At 38.7% G+C, this 23,161-nt stretch overlaps 1 protein-coding gene across 2 annotated transcripts in view; it reads left to right on the top strand.

Moving 5' to 3' along the window:
- Rgk3 (Rad, Gem/Kir family member 3) overlaps positions 1-22,800 on the top strand; it is a 96,356-nt gene extending 73,556 nt beyond the window's left edge. Inside the window, exons 3-6 of one of the 2 annotated variants that reach the window (XR_011237521.1) lie at positions 10,100-10,185; positions 12,666-12,855; positions 15,961-19,991; positions 20,130-22,800. Coding sequence is in view for 1 of the 2 variants with exons in the window: in XM_034975503.2 (XP_034831394.1) it covers positions 10,100-10,185; positions 12,666-12,855; positions 15,961-16,238 (554 nt within the window). In the remaining variant the exon portion in view is untranslated. Of the gene's footprint in view, positions 1-10,099; positions 10,186-12,665; positions 12,856-15,960 lie in introns of both variants that reach the window. The other variant, XM_034975503.2, reaches the window with a different exon arrangement.
- Positions 22,801-23,161: the final 361 nt, after the last annotated feature.

Below are 23,161 nucleotides of genomic sequence, written 5' to 3'. Positions count from 1 at the left end.
AGTCTCTTTTACGCTAATTTTAAAACTATCATACATGAGAACAAGTCTCTTACAGACGCCGAAAAACTATATTATCTGTTGGGTAAATTGTCCGGAAAGGCGAAATTAGCCTGCGCCGGCATTACGCCGTGCCCGGAAAATTATGAATTAATTTTCAAAACAATTGTTGATAAATTTGAGGATAAACGTTATTTAGCTACATCGTACTTAGATCAAATTTATAATATTAAGGCGATATCCACCGCAACTTCAAATAATCTTGAGAGTTTTTTAGATACGTTTGCCTCGTCCACCGCCGCTCTTCGAAATTTAAAGTTGGATGACCTCGCTGACTTTATATTTCTATACATTGCACAAAAGAAATTGGACTCTGAAACAGTTCGCCTATTCGAGTTGAATAAACGAGGTACGGAGATACCGTCGTATGACGATTTCATTTCTTTTCTCCGCGAGCATATTAAAGTATTACAACGCACGTCTGGAAAACCTGAAGTTCCGAAAAGCACAGAAAAGAAATCGGATACGGCATCGAAAGCTTCAATACCCTCCAAATCGACGCATACATACTTAAATACCGCGACTACGCCTACGCAACCTCTATGTTCGCTGTGTAACTCGCAACACGAACATTTGTACACATGTTCCGCCTTTCATAATATGCCAGTTAATGATCGTTTTAAATATGTTAAGGCGAATAATTTATGCGTGGGTTGCCTAGGAAACCATAGACTGTCTAGGTGCGGCTCGACCGCACGCTGCCGTCGGTGCGGCCTAGCTCACCATACCCTAATCCACTTTGATAGTAAATATTCCTCATCCGCAAATTCGGCAGATTCTGCACTCGCGAATTCTGTCTCCGCAAATTCCACTGTCGCTAATCCCGCACTCGAAAATTCCGCACTCGCTAATTCCGCATTTGCTAAATCCGCACCAGCGGATTCCGCACTTGTTAATTCCGCATTCGCTAACTCCGCACTCGTTAATCCTGCACTCGTTAATTCAACACTCGCAAATTCCGCACTCGTTAATTCCGCACTCGCAAATTCCGCACTAGTGAATTCCGCACTCGCAGATTCCGCGTCCGGTGACAGTGCGCCTCGACTGGCGCCAGCTGCAGCCGTGCGCATCGCCGCTACGACTAGTTCGCCTGTTATTAGTAATAAGAACAAGTCGAAACCCGCAATCACGCCCGCGCACTCCAATGATGTCACGCTATGTTCCCTATCAAATTGCAATGTTTCCCGTGCACCTACTACGGTATTGCTCGCTACCGCAGGCGTTGTTGTCTTTGATTCGCAAGGGAAGGAGCATAGGGTGCGCGCATTATTGGACAGTGCCTCACAAAGTAACTTTGCCAGTCGGAATCTATGCCAGCGTTTAGGTTTAGATTTAAATGAAAACCCCACGTGTTCTGTAGTCGAGGGGATTGGGGGTACTACTAAACCAATAAAGGGTTCGGTACCCATAAAATTCTTTTCTAGGTTCGATCTTAGTGTTTGCTTCGACATGGATTCGCTCGTTGTAGACAAGATTACAGAATGCTTGCCCACTGTGTCGGTAGATATTTCGGCTTTAATAAATTTCAATAATTTACCTTTAGCTGACGACACATATTTTAACTCGGGAGACATTGATTTGTTGATAGGAGCTTCAATCTTTCCTCATCTTCTACTGTCTCGCAAGGTTCAAGGTCAGTCTGAATGTCTTTCGCCGATAGCTTTAGAAACAGTTCTAGGCTACGTCATCGTCGGTTCTGCCCCTGCTCGGGTTGATAGTTTCGAGTCAGTTTGTTATTGTTGTACCGCATATCCGCTAGTTGCTGTTGTGCGTAAATTCCGGCAGATAGACGAATTGAACGCTCCGCAACCACTAAGTCCAGATGACAAGGCGTCTAAAGAGTCCTATAATAGCACGACTACTCGCGAGGCAGACGGACGATATGAAGTCGCACTCCCATTTGAGGAGGACGTTATGTCGCTAGGGGATTCCTTTCAGAAGGCGAAATCCCTCTTCTTTTGCCTAGAGTTCGAAATGTTAGCCTCACCTCAGCTAAAGGAGGCCAACGACAGCGTCATGGTCAAGTATTTGGACAAGAGCTACATCTCGCTTGCACCACTAGATACGGTGACAACGCAGAATTTGCCCTCGTGTGCGATTTCTCACCACGGGGTAAGAAAAGATAAAGTGACCTCTAAATTGCGGATTGTACTGGACACTAGCTCAAAAATGACTCCGCAAGTTTCCCTCAATGATATTCTGCATGGTGACCAGAATCTGCAAGGGAACTTATTTCACATCCTCGTTCGTTTTCGTTTATACCGCATCGCTCTTGCCGCTGACATTCGTCAAATATTTCTTAGTATTGGGATTCGGCCATGTGACCGCAGATTCCAATTCAACCGCATAAATATTGATCACCCGCTTTGGTTTTGTAGTCCTCAACGGATCCTATCAGATCCAAATCTTTGGCCTGTTACCGCTTTCAATTTTTCCACGGTGGCACAGCCCCCAGAGGAAATGAAACATGTTCTTCTCGCTGCTGACGACAGTGAAGCGAACTTAATAATTTCACTCGTAGATCGCTTCTCGACGTGGTCGAAACTCCTACGCTGCGTAGTTTTCATCTGCCGCTTTGCAAAACTCCTACCATTACGTAGTGCTATAGTTGCGTCAGATTTAGATTACGCTAAAGGCTTAATATTGCGTCAAAGGAATTGGATTCAATCCGGTCGCAATTTTATTCGGAACTGGGTACATAAACGCCTTCCCTATTTTCGAGTTAATGCTAAACCGAATTTTTCGGAAATGGCAGACCACCGCTCCTGTCGAGTCGCGCAAGTAACTAAACCCTTTGTGCATACGGGCACTGATTACGCAAGCCCTTTTAAAGTCACTACCCCTCGTGGTCATGGAATTCGTTCGACGAAGGCACACGTGTGTATTTTCGTGTGCTTGACTACCCGCGCTGTGCACATAGAGGTTGCTGGCGATTTAAGCACAGCTAGCTTTCTTGGAGCCTTTAAACGTTTTCTTTCGCGAAGGGTTCCAATTTCTCGTGTGCAATCTAACCCATTTGCGAAAGGTAACGTCGTGATGCTTATAGTCGATAACGCATCACCACTTCACTGGCCGTTAGGGCTGATCGAGGAAGCCTTCCCGGGTTCTAACGGCGTTATTCGCGTTGTCCGCGTTCGTACTGCTACGGGTTCTTGTTCGCGTCCTGTAGTACGTATTTCTCCGTTACCTAAAGATTAGTTAGTATATGACGTTCGCTTAGGTTAGGATCCGCTTTAGTTAAGTTGCTTAAGTTGTATATAAATTTCAAATACGAGAAGATTCGTAATTAAAATTTTCTTTATCTATTCTCAATTCGTAAATTTCGCGTTATAATTTTGAAGGCAATGCTTCAAGCCGCGGGGAATGGTTGCGCCATAATGGCTTAATTCAAGAAATTCTTATTAAAACTGCTCTTTTCAAAAATCCTTTCCTATTCACCTTTTTATAATCCTTTACCTATATCGGCAACTTTGCAATCTACCGCGAGATGGCGTTACGCGTCTCAAATACAGGATTATTGCATATGGAAGAAGATCGCCCGCGTCCCGCGCAACCCGCAAGATGGAAGATCGAAGATGGCGATCGGAGACATCAAGTTGACATAGTGTGTGCACCGCTAGTTTAATTATTATCGAAAAATCCGCATTTTTGTCCAAACCGCTACAATAGACCAAATTTACCGTGAAATACGCGTGTGCCCAAATCTAAATAATTATAAATAGACTGTGTCCATCGTGAAATAATCGCCAAAGGTGTCTTGGAAGATTAAAGGCCAGCAAGGATATGTGAGAACGCCGCAGCTGTGATGTCAAGGTACGCCGATTTCCTTTTCTGATTCCCAAGTCCCTTACGCAGTCAAACCCACCAAACTACAGTCCACAAGCTCCCCTGTCGCATTGTCGCGAAGCCCTGTATCGAAAAGGGATACGGGCTTCGACTCCCCGCGCCGCCAAAGCTACGTATAAAACTTAAAAAAAATTTATTAGCCATGTTTAATAACTATTATTCTCCTTTCCTCTCCAACTAAGCGTCACTCTTGTGCTAGAAGTAAGTACGAAAATAGTGCAAAGGGTGGGGTTTGAACGCGTCGACCTTTCGGTTTTCAGTCCACTCCTTTACCCGTTGAGCTATTGAAACTCGAGGATCAATTTTCCAAATTCTTAATTAAGAGAAATAATTATCGTACCTACACGGGTTCAAAGGTGATAATAAATAATTAAAGTAAACATTCGAGGGGTGGGAATTGAATTAGACCAATCAAAGGGGCTCAGGGAAATTACATGCGTGCCTTGATTGTGACATTCAGAGATTTGATGAGTGCCTCCGACGCAGCTCGTGTGTCGAAGGCCTCTTTATAGCAGGGGAGACGATAACATATGTAACGTTGCCTTCATAATACATATCCAATCCATACTAATTAAATACTTATTAGGAATCACCCCCTTATCATAAATGCGATAGTGTGTTTGTTTGTACCTATAGGTTTGTTGGTTCGTCGGTTTGAATGAAATGAAATGAAATAGTTTGTCCTTGAATCACGACGCAACGGAGCAACGGCTTGACGTAATTTTTGGCACGGGTATAGTTAAAGACCTGGAGAGTGACATAGGCTACTTTAATCCCTGGAAATCATCCTTACCTTATCCCACGCTACGTGGGGTCGGAACAACATGTCTTTTTCTTCCACTCACTTCTGTCATCCGTCAACGTATCCACCCGTTTTACACGCATATCCTCTTTTACGCAATCCATCCACCTTTTCTTTGGTCGTCCTCTCCGCTTTTTCCTTCCACAGGCATATTTAACATTCTTTTTTTTTTCTTTTTTTTTTATTGTTTTTTTGCAATCAACAGCGATATATACAATATAATTTTACATAATAACAGACTGAAAATAAGGCCAAATAGGATTACAATTTTTTACAGATTACTTAAATAGATATGAAATATAAATTATTTATAACAGTACGTTTGATAATTTAAACAAGCTTTACAATAATATAATAATATGAAAATATAAAAGTCAATTAACTAGTAAAAATACCTAGTAGGTGATTCACAACATATGTATGTGTGTGTGTATGTGTGAGTGTATGTGTGTCTGTGTGTGTGTGGGTGTGTATTTGTGTGTGGGAGAGAGAGTATGCGTGAGTGCGTGCTTGTGGGTTATGATATTATGCAGATTTATGTACTATTATAGATACTAGTATAATTATTATCAGTTACATATTATTATTTTTCCGATGCAGTTTAATTATTTCCTTTTTTAATTGCATTTTGGACAGGTGAAAAAGGTCGAAGTCTGAGTAAATTTTATTATAGGTTTGCGCCAGGCGTAAAATTATGGAATTTTGGGCGTAGGTTGTATTTGATTTCGGTACACACAATAGCCGAGGTTTTCGAGGCCTAAAGGACATGTGACATGGCTTTCTTCCCTCCGCATTATATGCCCATACCATGCCAGCCTATTACCCCTCATCTTTTCTACCCAGTGCGCGCAACCGCAATTAGAAGTTACTGTGACTAACCTTTCAAAGTGTGAGCTCATTAAAATTCTCGTCTTGCAACATTTTGACCAACTTTTCCCATTGTGAGGAATTTAAATGAGGGTGAAAAATTATCGGTTTGAGCTCTCCCTAGGTAATTATAAGACAAAGGGCCAAAATGGGCAGTTATTTTTAATTTCGCTCATTTTGTCTTGCCTAACCAAAGCTTTTTATATCGTACCTACTTTGTAAAGCCTACCAAATCTTTGTAAAGAATATCATTTTGTTTCATTGTTGGGTAAATTAGAACAGAAACACAATTCATCGGCACCGTCGATTTCTGCTTTCTACACGGCATCGTATTCTACTATTTTGTAGGTATAGTGCATTTAAAATAAACTGGCGTGTTTCCACTTGAGACCGTTATTAACAATAACAATAGGATTAAGTCGTGGCGGGTGAATTCAAAAGTATCCACACTATGAGGTTGAACCGGCTCCTTTAAAAATTAATGGACTCTATGAGTGTTTGGTTTATCACCCCTATTGTTTACGTGGCATGTCGAATGTAATCCTATTGTTATTGCTAATGACGGTCTTAAGTGGAAACACGCTAGTTTATTTTGAATGCACTATACCTATTCTGAGCTTGGCGCTTCGCTTGGCGGCATGGCTTTGCCGCCGGGAGGGCGGTAACTAGATATGGCAGAAGCCTTCCACCAGACCTGTGATAATTTAGAAATTATAAATTCCCAAGTTATTCCTGACAGGCATCGAACCCGGGACCTCCCGCTTATAAGGCCACTGCACCAGGGAGGTATTCTAGGTATCTCTACATAGTATAAAATAAAGTCGCTTCCCGCTATCTGTATGTATGTATGTATGAACGCGTAGATATTTTAAACTACGCAACGGATTTTAATGCGGTTTTCACCAACAGATAGAGTGATTCAAGAGAAAGATTTATAGCTATAGTTTAATTCTCAAAAAATTAGAGATTCCTAGAGAAATTGAAATAATGTGAATTAGGTCGGAAAAAATCCTCTCATTTGAGTTTCCGAGGCAATGACACCTCAATGACATCACATTAGTATCTACATTGCACCCATGCGAAGCCGGGGCGGGTCGCTAGTATACAGTGGCGTGCAGGTCATAGAGGCATAAATGCACTGCTTACCCCAGTTGTAATAGCTCAATGCATATTTTTCATTATGACCTGCCAGTAAATAGGTTCCTACCTGACTAATGCCCACTCTGGCTTCGAACACTGTGCACGCCACTGCTAGTATAGTATAATCCCTTCGGGCCGAGCGACGTGCGCCTCCAGAAACAACATTAATGATCGTTGTTTATGAACTACAACAGTACTCATTGGAAGCTTTTACCTAATAATGGGTTTTACCCAGCTTTCCCCTATTACTCATTCCAGCAGTAATAAATCAAAAACAATGGCCGACCTGCGTCAATTAATCAAAAGGAACGGGTATCAGCATCTACATACATGCCAACTTTCAACTCAACTGCCTGGTTGGTGTACCTAGTGTTTAGCATGTTCGACTGCGGATGGCGAGCGTTCGATCCTTACATCGAGCTAAAACTGTGGCCCTATTGCGGTTGTTTGACAGCTACAATGTCACGATCGCAATCATCTCTGATTGGTTAATGCTCGCTCACGATTGGCCACAATGCATTGTTGCAACAAGAATCGCACAAATTCAGCCAATCAGAACAATTGAGATTGTAATAATGATTGATGCAGGTTTTAGACAATCGCCCCGCCGCTGGTTAGGGATTAGGTTTTATGTTCGAGTGCCTCGCAGAGCTCGTAACGCTGTCGGCCCTAAGCCTGATCTCTTTCCGTTCGTGTCCGATTTCCGTTCCATCGGACTATGAGAGTGAGGGAATAAAGATTGCGTCTGATTTGTGCACACACTTGTGCACTATGATATTATCTCTATCTGTCATCTAAATGTAATGTTCCGCTACATTGCTGCCTAGCTGTTTGTGCGGAATGTTTTTTTTTTATTCAGATACAAGTTAGCCCTTGACTGCAATCTCACCTGATGGTAAGTGACGATGCAGTCTAAGGTGGGAGCGGGCTAACCTAGAAGGAGTATGGCAGTTTTTATTAAACCCATACACCTTTGGTTTCTACACGGCATCGTACCGGAACGCTAAATTGCTTGGCGGCACGGCTTTGCCGGTAGGGTGGTAACTAGCCACGACCGAGGCCTCCCACCAGACCAGACCAGAAATTTAGAAATTATAAAATTCCAAATCCCTGCCAGGAATCGAACCCGGGACCTCCCACTAATAATACCACAGCGCTTACCACTGCGCCAGGGAGGTCGTCGTGTAATCTCATATATATAAGCTTATAGAGATTGTATGGGGGCCAGTAGTGCCGCGACAGCACTGTTGCGGCAGCACTGCTGCGTACAGCGTGGTTCGGAATCATACCTTTAATGCTTCAAAGTTAGAGTTGCGTGCCTGGGATCGTACCCCCGACCTCCCAAATAGAATCTAGGCTATCACGGCTCTTGCTCATAGCTTAACTCAGCCTGACTTAATTATATAATTATGTACAACAGCTGTTTTGGAACATTTTGGAAGGCGACTTATCAGCACGTCTGTAGAGGCTTTAATAAACAGCGACGAACGGTGGATGTACGCAATGGATTAATGTCAAAATCCCCATCGAAATAAACCAATTAGTTATTGATTGAAACCATTTATTGTGGCTAATTCCTTTGTACACAATCTCTAAACTAAACTAAAATATCACGTCTAAATCTATTGCTATCCCTTTCATAATGTTGCTTGCGGAAAAGGAAAGCACTAGATTTAGACCTGTTAATTTAGTTTAGTTTAGAGATTGTGTACTAGAGAATCGGCCCCAATGTCTATGTTTTGGAAGTTTAGATTAATCTATGCGATTATGAAAGACATTTAATTATCAATCTGTACTCTGTACTTGGGCCTCATAAGAAAGCTCAGAGTCACTCAGCGGGCGATGGAGAGAGCTATGCTTGGAGTTTCTCTACGTGATCAAATTAGAAATGAGGAGATCCGTAGGAGAACTAGAGTAACCGACATAGCTCAACGGGTTGCGAAGCTGAAGTGGCAATGGGCAGGGCACATAGTTCGTAAAACCGATAGACGTTAGGGTCCTAAGGTGCTGGAATGGCGACTTCGCACCGGAAGACGCAGTGTAGGAAGACCCCCCCACTAGGTGGACGGACGACATCAGACGAGTCCCAGGGAGGACGAGTCACAAGTAAAGGAATAAATCCGAAAACCGTGAATTTGTGGGGTTACATCGCAAAAAAATAATTAAAATGTGTTTTCAATTAATTATTATCACCACTATATCATCTTACAAATTAAAATTTTGACCTGATAGTCAAAATTATTTATTCAGAATAGGTAAAATTTTACGCTTACTGATGTAAGCGTAAAATTTTACCTATTCTGAATAAATAATTTGAGTTTGAGTTTGAGTTTTCAAAGTAAGATAGCTATACCAAATGGGATATAATGTGAAAGGGCTTTACCCGTATATTCTAAAACAGATTTTTATTTATTTTTATGCATTTATTTTTATGTTTTTGATTTATCGTGCAAAATGTCAAAAAAATATCCGAATACGGAACCCTCGGTGCGGACTCTTACTCGAACTTGGCCGAGTTTATTTATTAGCCACTAAGTAGATTCAACAGCATACCAAGTCTCTTAAGTATACATAAAACCACTCCAGCCAAGATAAATATATCAAAATCGTTCGCACATCCCTAATTCAAATTAACCCTGCTCCTTTCAAATCCAAAAGTTCTCAAAGGTAAACATTAACTTAGACTAGAGTACTAGACGGTTTTCATCCCCGGAAGCGGTCCTCATCTGCTAAAACTTAGGTGTGACTTAAGGCGGAACGCACTCCTGCAGAGTGGAATAAAGCTGGGTTTAGTAAATTTGCTTTGGCATATACGACGCTAGTTTTAGTATATGCAAAACCTGAAAGTATCAGTAACAGTTTTTTCAGAATCAGTAACAGAATCGATTGCAATAATAATTTTTAGTACGGGTTGTGCCCTAATCAAGTTAATATTGCAGTGAGGTTATTATAAAAGGTAAAACTCTCGATAAGCCTCTGCGCGTTGTGATTAATATTTAATTTCACTTCTGGTATGTTTATATTATGATTATTGATACATAATATAAACATATACATATTACATACATATTTGAAACTTGATTAATAACTAGCTTATGCTCGCGACTTCGTCCGCGTGGACTATACAAATTTCAAACACCTATTTCACACCCTTAGGGGTTTAATTTTCAAAAATCCTTTATTAGCGGATGCCTACATCATATTATCTACCGGCATGCCAAATTTTGCCCGAGCCATCCAGTAGTTTGAGCTGTGCGTTGATAGATCAGTCAGTCAGTCAGTCAGTCACCTTTTCGTTTTATATATTTAGATAAATAATATCTATCCCGGCTGTACTCACGTGTCTAGTCGACGTTAGCGACGTTAATAATATAAATTTGTTTACAGATGTCGACAGCTCAGAGCAGAAGGTGTCCATAATGCTGAACGGCGAAGAATCAGAATTATATTTTGTTAACTGTACAAGCACAAAGGTACGATTTATCTATTCATGTATTTAACAAACTACTTAGGTAGGTACCTACTTTTTTTTTGTATACTATTACATATTGCATACTATTGCATATATTTATATTACACTAGCTTATGCTCGCGACTTTGTCCGCGTGGACTACACATACTTCAAACCTCTATTTCATCCCCTTAGGGGTTGAATTTTTTAGAAATCCTTTCTTAGCGGATGCCTACATCATAATAGCTATATGCATGCCAAATTTCAGCCCGATCCGTCCAGTAGTTTAAGCTGTGCGTTGATAGATCAGTCAGTCACCTTTTCCCTTTATATTTTTATTTCGGCTGACGTCAGAATGACGTAATTTCGATGTTCGATGAAATGAGACATGGTTCCAGCGCAATGACTCATATTATAAAACATGCTAAGTTTTTGCTAGCGTTCTGGTTACACCCTGTATACTGCAGAGTACTTATCAGTGAATATCCAGGTTGCTACTGGTTCCCTTTTGCCCACTCGTATGCACTGATTGAACATTGAATAAAGCTTTGTATTGGAAAATGTATCGAGTATTTTTCCGCACTTTTGAATCGCAACTTACTACATAGATTCCATACTTCCATACTAATATTATAAGTGCGAAAGTGTGTTGCGGTCTGTCTGTCTTTCTGTTACTTTTGCACGGCTCAATTTGTTGAACCGATCTCACTACCTATATTATAAATGCGAAAGTGTGTTTGTTTGTTGGTTTGTTGGTTTATTGGTTTGTTGGTTTGTCCTTCAATCACGTCGCAACGGTGCAACAGATTGACGTGATTTTTTGCATGGGTATAGATAAAGACCTAGAGAGTGACATAGGCTACTTTTTATCCCGTGAAATCAAAAAATTCCCATGGGATTTTTAAAAACCTAATTCCACGCGGACGAAGTCGCAGGCATCAGCTAGTTACAAAATAAGTGAAAGTGTTTTTGCTGGTTTGTCCTTCAATCAATCACAAGGGAGCAACGGATCGACATGATTTTTTGCAGACGTGAGTGTCAATTAGGCTATTTTAATCCCGGAAAATCAGAGTTCCCACGGCATTTTTCAAAACTTAAAGTCCATGCGTACGAACTCGCGGACATTAGGTAGTATGAAACAAAGCATTTTATTGGAAAACGAAGCAAGTATTTTTCCGAGCTTTGCAACATTTTCTATTAGAAACATTGAATTATGCAAACTGCATTACGAGTGCCCTGTTGAAAAGGAAATGCTGAGGAATAAATTTTACTGTTCATTCGGGAAATATTTATTATCCAGATACTTTGGATTTGTAATGGAACAGGGTAGTTTTTCACTGTAAAAGTAAAAGTATAAAAAACCCGGCCAAGTGCATGTCAGGCTCGCGCAACGAGGGTTCCGTACTACAGTCGTATTTTTTCGACATTTTGCATGATAATTTCAAAAACTATGATGCATAAAAATTAATTAAAATCTGTTTTAGAATGCACAGGTGAAGCCCTTTCATATTATATCCCACTTGATATAGTTATCTTATTTCGAAAATTGAAAATACTAATTTTTAATTTATGACCACAATTTTTTTTTGTGTGTGATGTAACCATATCACACCATTTTTTGTGTGCTGTGATGTGTGATGTGTGATGTGTAAATACACGGATTTCCCCCTAATGTCTGCTATAAGATCTACCTACCTGCCAAATTTCATGATTCTAGGTCAACGGGAAGTACCCTGTAGGTTTCTTTACACACCGGCAGACAGACAGAAAGACAACAAAGTGTAAGGTATAAGGGTTCCGTTTTTCCTTTTGAGGTACGGAACCCTAAAAATCTTTATCACTAGGTAGATATTATAAACTAGCTTATGCTCGCGATTTCGTTCGCGTGGACTACACAAAAATTTTAGCCCCGTAGCGGTTGAATTTTCAAAAATCCTTTCTTAGTCTACATCATACGATCTGTCCAGAAGTTTGAGCTGTGCGTTTATAGATAAGTCAGCCAGTCAGTCAGTCAGAACTCTGTGCCAAATTACATCAAAATCGGTTTAACTGTTGGGCCATGAAAAGCTAGCAGATAGACAGACACACTTTCGCATTTATAATATTAGTATGGGAGTATGGAAGTGTGGATTAAAGTCCCCCGCTGCAGTGAGTTCATGTTACTTCGGACTAATCTCAGAAAGTACTGAAAGGATTTTACATGGTCTTCTTCAATAGAAAGGAGGCTTATCTAAGAAGGTTTGTTAACTAATGCCCACGACTCCGTCCGCGTGGATTTAGGTTTATGAAAATCCATGGGAACTTTGATTTTCTGAGATAAAAGGAACCTGTGTCTCCAGGTCTTTAACTAGGTACGTATATCCATGCAAGAATCGCACCGATCCGTTGCTTCGTTGCAGCATGATTGAAGAACAAACTAACAAAGAAACACACTTTTGCATTTATAATATGGACCATACGGACGAAGGGCGAATGCTAAATTTTATTTTTCTGTGTTCGTAGGAAGAAATCGACCGAACAGAACCTCCAGATGCCTTCGTAGTGATCTACTCTGTGATAGACAAGGCGTCCTTCCAGAAAGCTGAACAGGAGCTCGCCAGGTTGCTAGACTGTGACATGCTGAGATCCAGACCTGCTTTACTGGTCGGCAATAAGATTGACCTGGCCAGGAGCAGAGCTGTTTCCACACAAGGTAATATAAAGCAAAAATCACAAGGTAATATAAAGCAAAAATCCTTCTAGAAAGCTGAACAGGAGCTCGCCAGGTTGCTAGACTGTGACATGCTGAGATCCAGACCTGCTCTCTTAGTTGACAATAAGACAAGGTATAATACAAGATAAGTCGTTCTTCTTTATCTAAGGCTTTTTTATTCAGATACACGTTAGCTGCAATCTCACCTGGTGGTAAGTGATGATGCAGTCTAAGATGGTAGCAACATAGACCTCTTTGTTTTCGAGGTAAGATCAGAGAAAACAAGTTTTTCGTTCATATCATACCTAAGCCTAAAATCATAACTTTTTCCTTCGATTTAAACCATCTATAACATTCTGGTTATCGAATCAGAAGCTCCGAACTTAGTTCCCAAGTTGCGTGAAGAGGTAACAAAACTTTTGATTAAGTAAATTGCTTTCTGCTGATTTATTTATGACTTTGTTACATTCAGGGATATTACCTATTGTAATTACCTACTAACATGAAACTTTTGACAAATAAAGATAGAAAAAGTTTTGATCTACAATTACGGAACTCAATATAGGTACCTACTATCACCCTTTTCCGGATAAGTAGATTTCGGTTTTTTACGACATCGAAAACCGCTAAACGTTGGGGTCCCATGGTGCTGGAATGGCGACCTCGCACCGGAAGACGCAGCGTTGGAGACAACGCTCTACAAAGCCGAAATGTCATTTTAAAGGCCGATGTACATTATATTTAGAGCCTCAATAGCTCAACCGGTAAAGGAGTGGAGTGAAAACCGAAAGGTCGACGGTTCAAACCCTGCCCGTTGCACTATTGTCGTACCTACTCCTAGCACAAGCCTGACGCTTAGTTGGAGAGGAAAGGGGAATATTAGTCATTTAACATGGCTAATATTCTTTAAAAAAAAACATTACTTTCGGTCGCGTTATGTACTTTAAACTTTGTCTCGATGCAATAAACCAAAATAATTGGAATACTTACTCACGTAAAAATATTAATTACATTTTTTCATGTTTTTAACTGCAGGCTAAAATATCGGATGTTCAATTTACTTGAATAATGAGGATAATGTTCGCGCGGACGACCTTTCAAATAAGTAGGCCTCGCTATAAGGGCGAGGGCATATTAGCGACTTTTGATTATTAGTTATACAATCTATCTATATCATCATCAGCCTGTGAACGTCCACTGTTGGACATAGGCCTTCAAAGTCAAAGTCAAAGTCAAATGATTTATTCAAAATAGGTAATCAATTACTCTTTTCGATTGTCAGTTGTTGGATTTGTAAGATATAGTGGTGATAATTATTACGCAAACTTAAAACTAAAGCTACGAGGGTTCAAAACGCGCCCAAGTCTGAGAAGAGCCCACAACAAACACACCCGGTCCTCAGCCTTCCTCATCCAGTCACTTCCCGCCAGCCTCTTATTATATCATCGGTCCATCGTGCTGGAGGGCGTCCCACACTACGCTTGCTCATACGCGGTCTCCACTCAAGGACTTTCCGGCTCCAACGGCCATCGCCTGTACGACAGGCATGACCTGCCCACTGCCACTTCAGCTTGCTTATAGTTTGGGCTATGTCAGTGACCTTTGTTCTCCAGCGGATCTCCTCATTCCGGATTTTATCCCTCAGGGAATCTCCTAACATAGCTCTCTCCATAGCTCACTGAGCGACTTTGAATTCGTTGATCTATTCCGGATATAATCCGAGTCTATCTATCTATAGGGGCAGATCGAGATGGCAATCGGGGAGGGAACGCCCCGCAAACCCGCACAGCCTCCTCGCTAACCCGGTGCGGGCGAGCGCGGGTGACGTGGGGGTGTACGGGGCGTCCCGCCGCCTCATACCCCGATTGCCATCTTGACCTGTCGCGGACTATAGCCTGTGTATCAGCGCGCCGATGTGAAAAGCTAGCTCTACAATAAAGGACTGATGCGACCGTAAATTAGCCCGTCAATTACAGGAATACAGGCTGAATAGGAGGATTTTCAAGCGAAATTGCGAAACATAAATAAATAAACCATTATTCATGAAAAATGGGCTCTTTTTATAACGTCGTTCGATTTATGTCGGTACCAGATATTTTTTTTGTGGCGCGTTAACTTTAATATTCTAATTACGATTTTTATTTTTTATTAATTAATTAAAAATGCCTAAGATTTCCTCCCTGTTCAATTAGGTTTTTGATGAGATTTTTTTGATTTTACGGGATTTGGGATGAAAGTTGACTTTACGCCGAGTATTATCAGAATCGGTTCAGTAGTTGAGCAGTGAAAAGATAACAGACAAACAGACAGACACACTTTCTTGTTTATATTATTAGTATGGATACAATACGTCACGTACGATAGAGTTTCTATTCTCATTGGTTGACCCATTTTTTTATTCCATTACATACAAGTTAGGTAGCCCTTGACGCGCACTTACTCTTTCATTGAAAGTTTCCGCTTGGGGCGCTAACTGTACTATTCAAGTTCATTTTACTCAGTACCCGTAGTATAAGATTTTACGTCTCACCAAACGTTGCAAGAATTCGAGAGTCGAAAGACTTCTGCGTTATAGTAAACTGGATCTTAAACGCCTTGTTTTAAAGCTCAAGTTTGTCTACACATCTACAGCCAGCGCTCCAAGCGGACACGTTGCGAAATTAAAATCAGTGGCATTGAATTTTTGACTTCAATTCAAGGCTCTTTAGGTCCATTTTACTTTGATGTTATTGTGTTTCGATTCTCGAATTCTAGCAACGTTTGGTGAAACGTAAAATCTTATACTACGGGTACTGATATTATAGTGTTTCGATACTCGAACAAGTTAGCCCTTGACTGCGATCTCACTCTTTCATGAAAATTTCCACTTGGGGCGCTAACTGTCGAAAGAACGAACTCAAGACCTAAAACGAGAGTTCACTGTTCAAGTCCATTTTGCTCTGACGTTATAGTGTTTCGAATTTCGATACTCGAAATCTATTAACGTTGTGTTCAGCAAACTCGTACTAACCCTGCAAAGTTATGCAACACGCTCGCCTCTCCACGCTAAACTATTTTGTAACTTTACCTTTATTAACACTTCAACTTTGTCAATTTTGTCCACAGACGGCAAATGCCTCGCGTGCACTTACAAAGCGAAATTCATCGAAGTCTCAGTCGGTATCAACCACAACGTTGATGAGCTCCTGGTCGGCATCCTCAACCAAATACGACTGAAACAGCAGCAATACTCAGCAGAAGGAGGTAGGGAATCCTCGCCAGCACACTGGTACAAGTCTAGAGGGGTCGTGCGTGCCAGTATGAAAGCTAGGCAGATGTTGACCTGGATTTTCGGCAAAGAGGACACGAAATTCAAAAACTGTGAGAACTTAAACGTCCTGTGAGTGGAAAGTGATGGCCCCGTGTTCGTTTAGACATTGGACTGTGACGCGGGTGTTTTTTTTTAAATTTTAAGTAAGGCAACGGCTGACGTCATTTTGTTTTTGGAAATATGGCATTACTTTTAGGTTCTCCTCCATCATGAGAGATCCGTGAGATTTAGAGCAGAGAATTTTAAAAACATCAGTCATCATAGACTGTAGGCTAGTTGTTCAAAGCTGTGGCTATGGCACTATGACACGTCATGGTAGATGATACAAGTGACCAAGGCTCGAAAACCAGTTGATTTTCCAAACTGGTTGCGATTGCGGTTTAGGTTTCGGTTACTGTTTTAACCGGTTAGTAAGAAACGAAAACCATTTATTTACAAATTACGATTCTGTCATACTATATTGTTTTGGTTTAGTTCGTCAAAAAACGGGTTAACCAATGAACGGAATTGTAAAAGTTTCATAAGTCCTGAAACTTACTTAAAAGTATCAAAGTTTAGAAAGAGAACTAATAGGGAATGTTTAGTAAAAAAACAACATGGCGTCTGTGCCGAAATGTATTTTAATGCCAAAGAATATCTACTCTGTAAATCAATATTAGATGTATTGTGCCAATTTTTTGGAGAAAATTTAAACATACCTATTCGTTTAGATTAAGCCTATATTTAAGTGATAAATGCAGTATTTTCCCCATTTCGTGTTTAATATAATTAAATAATTAACTATGACATAATCAGCAATATTATAGTTACGATATTGAATTACTAAGTATATAAGTAAGTATATTATAAAATTTACTGAATATTATAACTAGGAATTATGGGCTGATTATTCAATCGCCAATTTGCCATTCGAAAATTGCCATTTTCTCCATTCAAAAAGTCAAAATTTAAAAGTTAATTGACGATTGAAAAATAAACCCTAAATTATAATAAATCTCGAATAATAAAAAATACAATGTTACTGGACCATTTGATGTGTAAAATCATATAATTAATTAACTATCATAATATGTTATGTATATTAAATATTAATTAAATATAGCTGACTAATACACAATAACAGAGCTAGCGCGCACCATGGTGCGGTGAGATGCGGTGCGCTTCAAAATCCGTTTTGAATCTATGAAAATCCGGTGCGAAATTGGTTCCGCAGTGCGCACGCTTCTATATAATTCTATAGTTTACAGATTTTGTGGGGAAAAACGTACGGAAATTTACCATGGTGCGTACTAGCTCTTAAAGTTTATCACATTTAAAATAGCTGTCTAGTTTTTCCAAAAGAGTTTAAAAGTTATGATATTAATCTACATCGCTTTTTACAGAAATTACCATGTCATAGCTAAATAAAAATCTTTAATATCATACACTCATATTTGATTCTTTTATTAATACCAATTCGAAAGTGTTTAGGTATATTTTACAACTAGCTGAGCTGACCCTGCGAACTTCGTTCCGCCTAACAGTCGATTCAAATTTTTTAATTTTTTTAAAATCCCCACGATTTAGGACTTCAGTACTTTGCAGCATCAGGATTGAGGAGTTAGGATCCGAAGTTCAATGATGTAGCCTATGCTTGGTACCTAAAATAATTTTGCATCATCCACAGTTCCTGAAACATTATAGTTTAGGAGTGCTGTACCCTACATCATCAGGGTTGAGGGGTTGAGACTTGAAGTCTGAGAATAAAGTCGTTGCTTGGTACCTACAATATGAATTCACTATGAACACTTCCTGAATCTTGATAACTCAGGCGGGCAGTAACCCTGCAGCATCAGGATTAAGGAGTTGAATCCAGAATTTTTTATGTGACCACCACGAAAACTTTTTTTGTTGATTTAAAAAAAAAATTACAAATCGGTCCAGAAACCTCGAAAAAATCGATGTAGAAAAAAGAACCACCTCCTTTTTGACAGTCGGTTAAAAACCGATTACCTTGAAATATTTACGGGACAATTTTTAAAATATCCCCTTTCTAACAAAAAAAGAATGAATGAAATCGGACTACGCGTTAATGAATTACAACTCAGTATACATTTTAACTTTCATCCCCTCTCCTACGGGAACCATGCTGAATTTCGGGATAAAAAGTATCCTATATTCTTCCTCATAGTATGACCTCAAATCGTACCAAGTTTCATTGGAACCCATTCAGTAGTTTCAGCGTGATGCGCGGCCGTGATACAGACAGACAGACAGACAGACAGATAGACAGACAGACAGACAGACAAAAATGAAAAAAAATACAGTTTTGTGTTCAGTATCGATTATAGAGTGCCCTCGAAAAAAAATTTTCAAAATATCTTCAATGTACAGAATTTGACCTGTTACAGTTTTATTATAAGTATTGATGATGATTGATGATATTGTAGCAGAACGTTCAATTCCGCCACTAACCCTTAGAAAAATATACTTAATATTGCTTAGTATCAAATATTATATATATTATTTTAAAGCATAACGTATATTTTTTTTAGTTATTATATAATAAATAATAACTAGCTATACCATGTACATATAACAATTGCGAATGCACTTAAGGATTTGATGTTGTATAAAATAATATAAGATTAATTGATTGTATAATTCAATGTTTTATATCCTTGTGATTGTTGAATTTATGTCAAAATATATATCATTATACATTAAACATTAGTATTACACATAATAACATACTATTATTTCGTCAACATTAGTTGAATGGTATTTTTAATACAGGTGTGCTATTTTGATTATTAAAATCCAGATTTTTTTTCGAAATTTCTTCCAAGTGTAAAAATTAAAATAAATAGTAAAGACCAAAATGTTTCGGGAAAAAGGTATTTTCATTAACAATAGAACATTTTAAATAATGACACTCTAAAGGTAATTAATTATACCTGTAAGTGTGGTTTCAAAAGTTCAAAACATTTTTGTCGTTATAAAATGTATTCTCATTAAATAATAATGAATTCAAAACTGTCCTTCAATAATATTAATTAAAAAAATTATGACCTGTATTCAACAGTGCCTTTAGTAATAATAACGTAAGTTAAACCTACACATACTGAATTACTTACCTATATTATCTTGACATTCTTCTTTTTCATGATTATTATAATTACTTAATAGTAATTATTGATGTATTTTTTATATATTTCACATTATCATAGATTTTTATATTAATTTTAAGAATAAGTAGGTGTTATATTAATGTATAACAATAATATTGTACAGACATCCGAATTATATAAATGTGTAACATGATGAATAATAATCATATACAATGAACCAAAAGCTTAATTTGCTGTAATCCGCTGAAACAAGTCGAATCTGTATGGTGCAACATGCAGCATGCGAAATGCACCGCCCGCCCTCCCACTGCTAAACATGCAGGAAGAAGCAGCCACCAGGCAAGCAATACGCACCACTACCACGCAGCACCACACAAATCCCAAACACAATCGACGCACGTTTCGCCCCGACACCGGAGCATCCTCAGGAGATGTAGACCTTACAATGAACAATTGCAAATAATATACAATAATAAAATAATAATAAATAATAATAATATACAATAATAATCATCATTAAGTATTGGTTATATTATAATAATTTGCGATGTAAAAATGGTTTGTGTCTCTTAGTGTATAAAATGTGGTATTTAATTAAAGGTCTGTTGTGGTAGTGTTACAAATATAAACATAGTTTCTTCCAAAGGTCGTTCGTCGAAAAATAGGGTAGGTAATTCATATAAATTTTCCAATATTATGTTCTGAGATCTCTTAGGGTGAAATCTATAGAGCGCACTCTGACTTCGCTTAGACTTAAGTCAGCGTTAAAACGAGACAGATGTATATCTCTCAAATAAATCTGTCTCGTTTTAACTCAATCTTAAGTCTGAGCAAAGTCAAAGTGCGCTCTATAGATCTTAGGGTTAGAGCGTTACTACAATGGAAAATGTGAACTCCTTACTTTGGAAGGAAGATTTCAAAGTACGTGTTTTCGTAAGTTAATCTCAGTACTAATTATGATGGCAGATTTTACACGCAGTTAACATTAATTCAAAAATGAATTCCGAATACGTCAGTATACCATCGATATTATAATACATGTTATTGTAGAACCAACTAGAGATTGCGTTTTTGACGTTATCAACGTTATGTGTGCGAGACGGCATACCTACAATATTAATTTCTATGTAACTAACAGATGTCAAAAGCGCAATCTCTCATTGGCTCTATAATAAGTATACTATTGTAGAAAATGTTATTATTTAATTATTTAGGCTAAGTTTGATGTACTTATGCATTTGCATTATTGTATTAACGTGTTAAAGTCATAATACCATGTCCATACCTAAAATCTTAGCACTTGGGCGATAACAGTTGCTGGAAGTATTTTCTAAAAAACTTTCAAACCCACAACCAAGTCAATATTGAGATATAGGTAACGAAAAATCGTTACTAAGCTGAACAATGCTTAACCAAGATAATATACTTAGGTACCTACTTAAATCTAAGCTGAGCCGGCGAACTTCGCACCGCATAACAGTCGATTCTTTAAAAAAAATTAATACTTTAAATTTTTCTCTCCGTAAGAACCATCTTCGTACTTCAAGGAATAAGTATTATAAAAAAGAAACAGCGGAATCGGTCCAGTGTTCTCGAGATTTGCGATCAGCAACACATTATGCGATGCATTTTTATATATAGAGATCTGTATCGTAATTTCTAAAAAGGAAAAGTTACAATGTTTGGCTGTTTGCTATTTCATGAATGTTCAAAGATCATCCAAAACAAAGACTCCCAAAGGCGGAGAAGATTAGGGCGATAGTATCATGATTAAGCGCAATTTAGTATTTTTCGCACTTAAGCTACGTTCACACATACAGCTTTATAAATTAATTTTAAGGACACTTGCATGTGCTTTATGGATTTCTAGATTTAAGGTTAATCCACTAGCAATAAAACTTGCAGAAGTTTGCTTTGGCGAGTCACGCCAGTCAGTGTGTAAACACTCTTGTACAAGTTTTGTATTTTTTTATTCCATTACAAGTTAACCCTTGATTGCAAATTCACCTAATAGTAAGTGATGTTGCAGTCTAAGATAGTAGCAGGCTAACTTGGAAGGGGTATGGTGGTTTTTATTACACCTAGTACAATCAGTACGATGCAGTGCCCGTTATCGGTTTCTACACGGCATCGTACCGGAACGATAAATTGCTTGGCAGCATGGCTTTGCCGGGAGGGTGGTAACTAACCACGGCTATAGCCTCCCAACAGCCCATACCAGAGACAATTTAGAAATTATAAATTTCAAAAATTGCCCCTGCTGAGAGTCAAACCCGGGGCCTCCTATTTATTAGACCACAGCGCTCACCACTGCGCTAGTGAGGTCATCATAGTGTACTTACTACTTAATATAGTGCAAAAATTTGCAAAAACTTACATTGACAAGACAAGGACAACGTTTTGCAATGTTTATTGCTAGTGAGCAAAGCATTAGGTTAAAATGATACTATAATGGGGCCCATTCTCTTGTGCACAACCTCTAAACTAAACTAAAATGACACGTCTAAATCTATTGCTGTCTCTGTCATAATGTTGCTGGAGGAACAGGATAGCACTAGATTTAGACCTGTTAATTTAGTTCAGTTTAGAGATTGTGTACAAGAGAATCAGCCCCATTGTCTACTTATCTATACACGCTCGATGGTTTAAAGAAAGCATGCCTGTTATATTATTACAAGCGCTTACTAACTTTGTTTTCTAAATCCTCACTCACACCTACCTTGAGAGATAATCTGTTTGAAAGCTATCTGAAAGCTCACTTCTCGCAATTTGCATAAATTTCACAAATTGCCGAGCAAGTTAAGTAGCAACACAGGCTAGCGACATACATGCATACTTGGCTTAAACAGTGTGTCGGTCGCAGGAAAATCGCGTTTTTTTACAACTTCGTGCGTACGGAAATCAAATTTGAATGGGTAAATGATTATTTTCACAGTAAATTGTGGTTAAAGAATTTTATTCTCAAAAGAAATCAGATATATACAAATTGTATAGTAACAAACCTAAGCTAATTTTATCTTCCGGCATGGCGCGGTGGTAAGCAACAACACGATCGTAATGCGAAATTAGCAACTTATTATACAGGCGATCTTTTTTTTGACCAACCCAAACCACAAACGAGTCCTAATGAATTACTTGACAAAGCGAAAAAGAACATACAATCATGGCGATCTGTGAGTGCCAGACCTGAGCTTTTTCACAATAACGAAGGTCTGACCCTCATGGGCTCTTAGTCCAATATAGATGCAGCTATTTGCGACTAATTTCAGACCGGCCAACTTAGATCATGTATATTGTACGCGTCAGTCGCACGACAATCGCGTTGTTATAAAACAGGTGTGAACGCAGTCTAAGCTTGAAATATTGATTAATTTCGCATAAAATCATCGTCTTCGCAACCCTCGAACAATTTGAATAATTATTAATTCTACTAAGTTTAGATAATTTTATACATTGTAAATGTAGTAAAATGTTTACTGTAAATAAATAAACAGATTGACAATAAATTTGAATACTGTATGTGAATATATTTATTTTATTTACCCCAAAAATTCAATTTAGCTGCTATAGATATACTCGCAAGTAATTTTTACTTACACTTATACATATAACTTTAAGAGCAAGTCCACACTGCAAAATTCCCCCGCGCGATTTTTCTGCAAAATTCTGTGACATGGAAATTGCATGAAACCAGTGTATTTTTTTGCGCGACGTGATCTAAATTCGCGCGATTTTTTTACCAGTTACGAAAAGATGAAGTATCAATCTTATTTTGTAGCTGGTTACAAAAAATAGTTACTTATAAAAATAGTTAGTCGTACTTTAAGCCACGCCGCGCAAAATGCCATTTCTGGCTTCATGCAATTTCCATGTCGCAGAATTTTGC

Source organism: Maniola hyperantus, chromosome 14 (genome assembly GCF_902806685.2).
Source record: "Maniola hyperantus chromosome 14, iAphHyp1.2, whole genome shotgun sequence".
Lineage (NCBI taxonomy): Eukaryota > Metazoa > Arthropoda > Insecta > Lepidoptera > Nymphalidae > Maniola > Maniola hyperantus.
This window is presented reverse-complemented; position numbering and strand designations above follow the sequence as displayed.